The sequence below is a fragment of the Charadrius vociferus genome, unplaced genomic scaffold (assembly GCF_000708025.1).
Source record: "Charadrius vociferus isolate BGI_N301 unplaced genomic scaffold, ASM70802v2 scaffold31, whole genome shotgun sequence".
NCBI classification, from domain to species: domain Eukaryota; kingdom Metazoa; phylum Chordata; class Aves; order Charadriiformes; family Charadriidae; genus Charadrius; species Charadrius vociferus.
Genome location: NW_009646966.1, coordinates 3205544 through 3216243, shown reverse-complemented (window position 1 = coordinate 3216243; position 10700 = coordinate 3205544). Strand labels below are relative to the sequence as shown.

Here is a 10700-nt window from a genome sequence, read left to right as displayed (position 1 = left end):
GTGGTGGTTTTCTTTTGTTTTCTGTAGTAGTTTAGTCCCCAGCATACTTTCGTTCTGGGTTGTTTCTCCCAACACACGACATACTGATATATGTCACAGTGGTACATTTCTGTAATTGCAAAATGCTGAAAGCTTACACCATTTGATCCACTTCCCTGGCATAACAGGTGAAAAAACATTGTCAAGAAGGGGAAACTCAGCACACAGATTTACTGCCAGACACTCAGAGTCTGTTGCTTTTCATGTCCCCTCTTTCAATTAAAGTGTATTTTTGCAGTTACTCTGTCTTCTTAAAATTAAGGGAGATGCAGGCAAACACAAGCCTGCTAAAGCACCAGCTGTACACAACTGTTTGATCATGGCACAGTTTGTTCTGTCCAATAACTGCCATTCTCTTACAAACCAGCTATTGAAAGCCAGTTGTCTCATTGCTTCAGAGCTGGAAGAGAGGCTTTCATTTAGTCTGTGGAAAAAGTTATTTGTTAATTATAGACTCTATGATGGATGTCCTTTTGTTTTTTTAATCTAAAACTAGTGGTGAATTTTCACATTCTTTACAGCTGAACAAAAAAGTTAGAAATTTTAGAACACACACTGATGAAGAATTCTTAATTCCCATTTCTGAAGAGGAGTGCTATCCCAATTAGAAAGAATAAGGTGATGTATGAGGCGAAGCACTGATTTTAGGCATTACCTAAACTCTCAGCAGATGCAATGGTAAGCATAATCAGACCCTTGTTTCAGTGTTTCTCTCCCCTGCTACATACATTTAACATAGCATGAAATTTGCTTTGCTCAACTCCGTTTGAAAATAAAGAGGCCCTTGCTTGCACTAGCCTTCTTGGAAGAAAACAAAGGTACCAGACAACCATTTAAAAAATTTTATTATAAAATTATATCAACATCTACATCCAAGTAAAAGGCTTAAAACTACAGCTCTTTCAGGAATAAAAATTCCATAAACGCTCAAAAAGGTAGTGTATTATCTAGGTAGACAGCCCTTAAGTAATTTTTTTTAATACTACAGAGATTCCACATGGGTTCCCTAAGTGCTATACACACCTCTGTCTGCATTGTGAATGCATTCTGCAGCTTCTCTCTGCAAACAACATTGCAAATGTGTTTTACAGCACCTGTTGATTCAGCTGCTTTGAGATGGAAGTTACAGCTCCTACCTGGAGTTTCAGACCATACATGTTTCAGATATACAGTATACCATGAGAGCACAACTCATGTTCAAGCATTACTGGGTGCAGACAGAGGTATAATTTGTGTTTACTTGACAACAATGACTACCTAGTTATGTTTTTGTGACCTTGTATTCAATACAAAAATCAACAAATATTCAAGTATATTATGGCAGTGAAGGCAGCTTTTTCACACCTGTATATTCTAGACACAGATATTTCATTTTTATTATCCAATTCATTCACTGAGCCAAGCTCAGATACATCATCTGGTGACCTTTGGTGACTGCAGCTTATTCACTGGGATAAAAACAGCCTCAATGCAGTACAGAAGTAATTATGCTCAGTAGTTATCACCAACACTTCTAAATTTGGGTTTTAAAAGAAGTTAAGCATATCTGAATACTATTTTATTTTTCATTGAGAAATCTATCCCAGCATGACTTCTAGAACACAAAGGTAGTTCCAGCTTTCTCTCTTTCCTATTAAAAAATATTTGATATTCACAGTAGAGTACGGAGTGGCTTTCTGTCCAACAAATAAAACTTCTAGAAAACTCATATGACTGAGCAGGATGCTTTAAATACTGTACTTGCAACCTCTTGCAAAGGTTCATATACGCTTAAGATAACATGCTAATTAGTAAAAAAATTCAAGTAATATTATACAGCCCTGATGAACTTTGACTGGCCAGTTTGGCAATTTTCAATAGTTTAACTTTAATTCTGTCATTAAGTTTACCTTGCTTACAAGGAAAATGCGCAAAGAAGATGGCAAAGCAAGAAGCTTATTGAGAATGGAATATTTTCCCAACAGCCCTCTCCCAATGGCACTGTTCCTGTGACAATTCCCCATTATTTTGCTGTTCATAAAAGTTATTCTGTAGTTTTCAGTGCTGTTCATATTTTGAAACTTCTCATTTCCTAAGCCCTTTCCATTGCAATGAACAGTTCTTAGAATAAAATTCTAGTTCCAACACCACTCTCCCTGAAAACCTTTTAACTAGAACTTCAGTGCTCAGCACAGCTTTCAAACGTGCCAAATCGCCATGTACCTCTTTGAGCTAGTATGGTCCAATACAAATTTGGCAAAGATTATAGATTTTGGTTTAGTGTACCGAGCCACTAATCTTCTAACAGCATGACAAAAAGGAACCACAAGACCATGTTTTAAACGTGCTGTTGTTTCTCACGTCATGCTTACACAATACATATCACCAAAACCTTTCCATTCAACTTGCACATCTGACTTCAGTTCTTGGAAAATCCTGACTGACTTGGCATATACTTTCCAGAGCACAGGGATGTAGGCTAGGTGTAGCCTAACCTTAAAACTGCTACAACCAAGTAGCTTCCCATTTCTTTCCAGTAACTTGCCAAAATATCCCGATTTCCTTCTCAGTTGCCTTATATATAAGAACATTACTTGGCCAGTTTTTCCATGAACAGCTTACCATAAAAAATATCTAGCAACATAACTCACAGAGCAAGGTATCATATAGGAATTATTACTGGATTTTTTTTTTAATTTTTTTTTTTTTTTTTAAAGGGGGCTCCCTTATATATGGAAAATACTCTCTCCCTACCTTCCAGGGCTCCCTCCCTTCCAGTCAGGCTGTATGCAAATGCTGTTTGTATCTTGCTACAAGACCACCATGTTAAGTGGATCTTTTCCAAATGTTCTAAATACAGCTTTAAAGTACAGATGTTATCTACCTGAGAAGTGCTGTAACAAGATGAACAGCTGATAACTAGTCTAAGAGAAAAATATACACCAATATAACTTACATTTATCAGTATTCAGAATTCAAGCATTAAACAGGTCAAAAATTGCACACCTCTACCACATCAAGTCTTTGATCATAAGAAAAAAAAAATAGTCTGATTTTCCTCTATACACAACTCTTCTTTAAAGACATATGTGCTCCTATTTTCCTTATCCTGAAGTCCACAGCAATATTTCACATTCAGTGCATACAGCCTATGCTATAACATCCTTATCTTCTTTTTTCTTCTGCCAGTCCTGAAACTGAAGAATTTGCCTGTTTGGAGGTAGAGGAATACTTCCAAACACTAGTCTCTTGAGAAGCCAGCTTGATCCCCTTGGGTGCCTGGATACCAACTTCTCTTCAGACAGCTGCACTCTGCTGCGATACATTCTTTGGGCCTTTACTTGGGACACACCAGTCATCCGCCTCTGAGGTAGCCTGGTAATGCTTGGAAGCCGATTTGTTAAAAACTGGGAGTTTCTCTACTGATTCTGTCGATAAAGCCTACAAATCAAGAAGGAAGAGAGTTACTTGGTTTCCACCTCTCAATAATGCCACTTCACAAAAATTCATGCAGTGTGTTCCAAGCATTAAGCCAGTGACACTACAAAATAAAGTTATTTACACAAATGTTTTGACAGTAGATGCAGTAGTTTGTGTGCTTCAGTATCTATGCTTGCTTTGGACAATTTGGCAGGACAAATGAAGAAACATCAAATCATATTTATGCATTTTTATAGGCCTTAAGAATTATTCTCTAACCCATTTTCAAGATAGTTCTTGAAGCCATGGAAAAGAACTTACATTTACAAAATTCCAGAGAAGCTTTCAAATGTTCCTTTCCTACTTCCGTATTTTGCAGTTTAAAAAGTAATTCATATTCTATTGGGAAACTGTTAAATAGAAATGCAACATGTATACAGCTGAACCATCTCTTCCTTTTGTTCTCCTTTTGTGTCTCTTCCTTTTGCTTCTCTGGTTGTGCTACAGTGTGCTTAGAACTATGCTTTTGGTTTAGCACAAGAAATTCAAAGCAAGTTTTTCCCCATGAGTAATTGCAAAAAGTAGAAGAGAATATGCGGGCCTTTATTCTAGGTTACTTATAAAAGTAGCAGTACATGTTATACATCAGGTATTCAAGTTTACTGATATCTGAATCCCATATATGGGCTATACGGCAGATGTTGAATAGGGCCAGGTACTAGATTCTTTAAGGATTAGTTTATACAGACTTTCTGGTTGTCAGAATAAAGAAACAACAGCAAAAGAAGCCAGATTTGTTGCTCACATTGTTCTGTTTCCATTACTTCACTTTCTCCCAGTACTTTGTATTAAGATTTGCTACCTACTGGTTCATGGAATACAATCTAAAATTTAATGAGGCTACCACTAGTAGTTTTTCAGGTAGACTAGTTAAAGCTGAGTGACCTTCATGATTCTAGATACATTAAAAACCCTACTGGCATTTCTTAATAAAAGTGAGAGCTTTTCTACGCATAAGCAGAGAATTTGTTTACCTTAAAATGATACTAAGTAACTACCATTAACGCAGTGAGGTAACTATCAACACTATCTTTTGTTTAACCAAATCAAAATACATACCTTCAAGTAGATAATAGCATCTGTTCCATAACCACATATGGAGTAGAGGTTTAGATCTCCTTGAAAGTATTTAGCATACAGACGAGAAATTGGCAAGCCATACCCAAAGCCAGCCTAAAAATAAAGTACAAGACAAGATTAATTTGCTTTTTACTAGCTCTTATGACTTAAAATTAAATAGCTGGAAAGCGTTCAGAGATTTTAAACTGTCAGAAAGTTCTTTTCACTTACTCATCTCTTAAAAGAAAACAGAAATCTCTAATCAGTTTCATACAGAATATTGAAACTGACCATTAAAAAACCCAAAACTACTAGAAAGAAAAAAAAAACAAATCTCCATGAAAGAGGGAGGGTTTATATATACACACATCTTACACTTATGTATTTTCCCTGCCTTGTTTTTGCTAGCACAGCTTGATTAGTAAAAGGAGTTTGCTGCTGGTAGATAAACAATAGTAGCATTCCAGTTGTGCGTGCCTCTGTAAGTTTGAGGACTGAGTGGGAGTGAAGACCAAGTAAATTAGTGTCATTGGAGTATAAGAAAAAAAAAACTATTAGCAAAATGAGTATTGAAAATATCTTACAAGAGGGGTATTTCGACCATCATCCATCCTCGGCCTTGGTGCTGTGGAATACATGTAGCTGAACAGCTGCTCAATCTTCCTGACTGGAACGCCACCTCCTCTGTCTGAGATCTGAGTTAAGAAAGAATGAAGTTCACTGCAATCATGTACTAAGAATGGTATTTAAAATGCTGTTATTTGAACAAACCCTTCCAACAGTAAGAAATGCAAACATTTATTTTGCAGCTTGTTATTTTTCAACCAGATGATAGCCTCTGTTTAGCACAATTAACAGAAGACTTATGGATAGTATCTTTCATATGCTGTCAGAGGCTCCAATTTCTAACAGAATTTGCAGCAGCATATGCAATCATAAAGATTACATTAAGCCCATATTGTAGTAGACCAATACCTTAATTGCCAGGTCTTCTTTTCCTAGAACAACTGTCACTTCAATTGGAGAAAGGGAAGGACTGTTTTCTTGGAATTCAACAGTTGCCCTCATTGAATTCTATGGAAATGAAGGTTACCGTTATCAGAAAGTGTTGGATCTATGCACTTAAAAATCACACCCCTGTTATGCAGAGGCTGAGCAGTTGCCCTCCATTCCTATCAGTGCCTAGCTTTCAAGGAATACAGTTAGCGATTTAGTGTAACGGGAGCAGAGGATGTCTCACACCTAAAAGTGACTAAGCATACCCAAGACTCTTCTATGCTTGAAAGATTACTGTTCTTGCCCAACATAACACAGCTAATGTAAATTAAATAACTAACTCCCTTAAAGTCACCAGGTATCTGGAGAAGAACAGGGTGCAGCAGTTGCTAAAGGCTGCCAGAATTCCGCACCTCATGTCAGCAGCACATTAATTCAGCCCCATTCACTACTTCAAGACGCATCACCCACTCCACAGAGAAGGCACCAGGGTAGTAATCCCTAAAAGCAGATGGCTAGCGGTGATCACAACCCCATGTCCCACTTTTACTCTCTCTCCCCCTTACACTGTCCCATTTACACAACACAAAAATGTCCAAATACTCTCGTACAAATAGCAATCATTCCTGCCAAATGCTGCCAAAGCTATTTCCCCAAATAAGAAAATTTTAGAAGTCTCACTGTCCTATGCAAAGCTTTACTTCATTCAGATCTAGCTAAAGATTTTAAATATTGACACTCCAGCTCAGACTACTGAGGGAAGAAACAGCTTATACTGACATACCTTAAAGAGCTCAAAAAGCATGTGAAAAAGGTGAGATGGAACATATACAATGTTGATTGGCTCTCCTGGAAGTTTTCCTAGATGAAGGGAAAAAGACAAGCAAGATTATAAAAAAATGATGAAATGTCTGTATTGTATCCAAATTCTACAATAGGGAAATTGTACGCCAAAACAAACAAGAAAATAAATCAAGTCTTAGTTTTGGGGTTGCCCCCACATCCCCAAATAAGCAAACAACTTTACACACCCATAACAGTGTTTACATTCTAATTGCCACTTGTTTAAAATCAGTTTATTTTCACATAAAAAGTAAAGTATTAATTCCATTTTATAATGAAAGGATTTTAGAGGTTAAGCACACTGCCCAAGATTAGACATGTGCAGACAGTTTAGACCAGAAACAGTGTTTCTCAGTCAGCCCCACTTCTCACCCCAGATACAGACCTCCTCTTTAGCAACTTACCATGTTACTTTAAGTACAAGCTAGTCTTATTTCTCTCAAGTTCATAAATATTACCTCAGGAAATCTAGTGTTTAAGATACAATGACATTTGAGTTCTAACACAGGGGATTAAATGAGGTGCTTATAACAGAAAATGAAGAGCCCAAGACAGATCAACTGGTATGTACTATTATGGCTATAGAATTGGGAGCCTTTTGATTCAATAAGAGCAGCAGTTTGGCTACCAATAGAAAGACAGACATAAAAGGTCTCATCTTACCGTTCACTTGAGTAAGTTTCAGTTCTGGAGATGTTAAGTAATACTGGTCACACAACATCTTAGAACTTTCAAAAGCATCTGAAATATTTAAATGAAATATGTGAAGTGTAATATCAAACACCATAGAAATTCATTCTAATCCATGGCAAAATATAATTTCTAACTGTGTCAGCTGCTGAGGTGCTACAGACTAACTAAGCCTGTGTCTCAAAGGAATGATAACATTGCAGCCACTGTGTGCATTAAAACTGAGAACATATAGGCAGTTACAGCAGCATGGACAAGTCTTCAGTACAATTTGATAATTCTGTTACCTATCAGTAGGTAAGGCTAATCTCAACACCACAGACAACTAACTCCTACCTCATCTGCCACTTGCTATATTTCAATACATTTTTTACTGCTACCTTGTATTTTAAATTCTGTCCAAAAAAGCTTGTTTTGATAGACTGCTTTCAGCAATTTCAGTAAAAAACAGTCATCATCCTATACAACACGTTGGTTACCCGAATTGCTTGAAGTCAGATATAAATACCGACTGCAAAGAGAAATGCTAAGGAACTGAGAATACATACCATTCACTACTTCAACAACATCACAGCAAGGATCAATACTTCCAATGTGCCTTGGGTGCCCTGAGCCGGATTTATCATCAAAAAGAAGGGCTGTTTGAGATGAAAACAAATACTATATTTAATCCCAAATAAGGTATTCTAAAAAAGCCTTAAATTTAGACTAATACAGTGCGATCACAACATATAGTCACAAAATGCTGAGTGTTGTTTATGCCTTTTGTGAGTTAAAAATGCTATCTACTGCCAGCAAACTTTGTTGGCTTTTCTGTAGTTCAACACCTATTCAGATGTAAAGAATGAGATCCCTACATATTCCACACAAGACCTATTACAATTAGTCTGTAGTCTAGAAAACAAGTTTTCCCCATTACTTCCCTAAGTCATAGATCAGTTTCTAACTTTTCAGTGTCAGACAAAGTCATCTGAGGCAGATCTCCAACAGTTTCAAGAAATGTTTACATTAACATGTTTCTCAATAGGTTGAAGTTTTTCCTCAAGTAAAAGTTTTCTACTTACTGTGTTGGTTCATTAGCATCCGGGTTGAAATACGGCTCATGTAAAAACGGTCCAAAAAGTACTGAATGTTTTGATTGGTGACAGGATCTACTTTAAAAGTGTCTTTGTATTCAATTACTCCTTGTGCCATTGTAGGAACTACATCGTGATGTCTGTTTCGGACTCTAATTAATGTATCTATAAAGCTAGGTGAAAAAAAAAAAAAAAAATCTTTTTAGAACATTCTTCCAAGACTACATAGAGGCAAGTCTTGTACAATGTCATTATCTAATCCAGCAGCAGCACAGATAAGTACATGACAACCTTAATATTAAAATAGTCTATCTTTTCATTCTTTTAAAAGTAATCTCTCACTGACCTAAACTAGGAAAGTTTGATATTTTTAATACAAAAGTTGTAATTGTTAGCCATGCCAAAGTCACTGCCTGTTTACTCAGTCATAATACTTTGAGCAGAGGGGAATGTGAGGAAGGGAAAGATCCCTAGCTGGCATCTTGGAAAGAAGCAGGGATGTGACATCACAGATAGTTTTTGTTGATATTTCTGTCATGACAGTTCAAGGGGCACTATGCCCTTGAAACTGAGCTGCAGTGGGTCACATTTATTTGCAACATTGCTAAACATGATCAGAGACTTAAACCAGCTTGCTCTATGCACAGCACTTCATGCTAGATTATCAAATTCAGCTCATAACAGCTGTCATTCTAAACTGACTACGTTATGAAAAGCTGAATACAAGATGAAAAATTCAAAGAAGCAAATTAAAAGCTTACTCAGATAAGACTTTTTGGTCTTCTGGGCTTTTCTGATGGAACTCAACAAGCTCCATTAGGCTTTGGATGTACCTATTGAAAAGAAACACAAGAAATATATGCTATTCATTTGATTTTTATTAGTCTAGGAACAATAAAAATACTTTGTCTTGCCAAATCATTACTCCTAACAAGTCAGCTGGAAATTTGAAGTATCTTTGAAGTATCAAAGTTCCATCCAAGTATGGAATCACAGATGGATACGTCCTAACTGCCCGAACCCTAGAAGTTTCAGAAATCGTTTCTTGTGCCTCCCACCCAGAGAGGAATCTAAGCCCATACAATTCTTGGGAGGGGTTTCAAAAGAAGATCCAAAAGATAATACTGATCAGGAAACCACCTAAGCAAAATTTTTCCAAGTTTAATCAGCTTTGGCACAAGCTAAGTACTTGAGCCTCTTGTGCTAACATCTGACAGCCTTGACGCATACTGCAAAGGCACAACTGTTTGCTAGATTAAGAACACTTTCTGGATCTCACTTTAATACTTTTGCCCTTTATGCCAGCCACCCTTGCAAAAATTGCAACTGTGCCAGTAAAGCAAGGTTAAATCAGATTCAACCACTGTGTCAACTGCAGAGATTCTATCAACTGAATTCCAAACATTCGGTGCACAGGCCAAAGCAATATATTGTGGAACAGAAGCTCTGTTACTAATACCATCAGTGAGAGACAAACAAATATACAGCCTGCTTTCCCACTTTTGTGTTGCTCTGGGGGTCTGTAATGCTATGTGAAAACAGAACACGTTTTCTTCTCTCCCTTCTTAAAGGGTAAGAAGAGATTGGCTCTACCAGCTATTTTGAGCTGTTACGTTTTGTTGGGGTTTTTTTAAAGCAACTTAAAAATAACAATATAACCAGGCTGGTTTTCAATTTAATTTTAGTATGCTAGAAAAGGACAGTGTGTAACAGCTTGCAGTTCAGCTTTGATAAAGGAACTGCATTTCTAATGTATTCTGTTATTGTCTTCTACTATTCAGAAAAACCTATGACAACCTTGTCAAAGCTATGTTATTTCACAGGCTGAATTCAAGTAGTTCTGACTTACCAGCTTTTTACTAATTGTACTGATGGAGTTCCTAGCAATTTATCAGGAAGAAGATCGATTTCTTTCAGAATGTTTGCAAACCTCACAGGAAGTTCTTGTCGCAAAAACGCAAAAGAAGTTCTCTCGCATCCATTAGTTGAGCCTATGAATAAATCCAAAACAAAAGTTTCAAGTACAATTCGCTGCCTTTTCACACACTTCAGGGCTATGGCTTTGCAGTCACGATGCTATTATTGGCTAGTTCTCCTAAGTATATGTGTATGTTTGTGCTGAATGTTGTTTACGTGGCAGCAAGACACAGCGTGTCCCTGGGAGGAATACTTGTACATTTCCCATTTAGACACGGGACTTATTTGTAATCCTCTAGAAGAAGCACTTTGTAAACACGGGCTTCTTCGGGTTGACGTCTAAAAAGGTCGTGTGAGCACAGACTTCACAGCTGCCAAAGCGGTAATCGGATCTGGGTACAGCTTGTTCACCCCATCAAGACTAATGACTCCTCCCCGATAACGCGTACCGCAGAGCACGAAAACACCCATTAGCTGATTTAACTCTTAGCTCACCCCTCACACACCTCCGCTCCCATCCCATTAACACCACCGAAATGGAGCTGTGGCTTATCTACAGCTTTGATCCACAGGTCGCCATCGCCCGGCAACTGGCCGGCGGGTACCTGAGGTGGTCGCCTG

The 10700-nt window shown here is 37.5% G+C and overlaps 1 protein-coding gene across 1 annotated transcript in view; it reads right to left on the bottom strand.

The window, feature by feature from the left end:
* Window positions 1-3315: 3315 nt before the first annotated feature.
* The window catches only part of PDK4 (pyruvate dehydrogenase kinase, isozyme 4), a 9242-nt gene continuing 1857 nt past the window's right edge, over window positions 3316-10700 (bottom strand). Inside the window, 11 exon segments of the mRNA XM_009895366.1 lie at window positions 3316-3459; window positions 4558-4671; window positions 5142-5252; window positions 5533-5631; window positions 6338-6414; window positions 7060-7137; window positions 7635-7724; window positions 8151-8335; window positions 8924-8995; window positions 10012-10161; window positions 10163-10170. Coding sequence (XP_009893668.1) covers window positions 3316-3459; window positions 4558-4671; window positions 5142-5252; window positions 5533-5631; window positions 6338-6414; window positions 7060-7137; window positions 7635-7724; window positions 8151-8335; window positions 8924-8995; window positions 10012-10161; window positions 10163-10170 — 1128 coding nt within the window.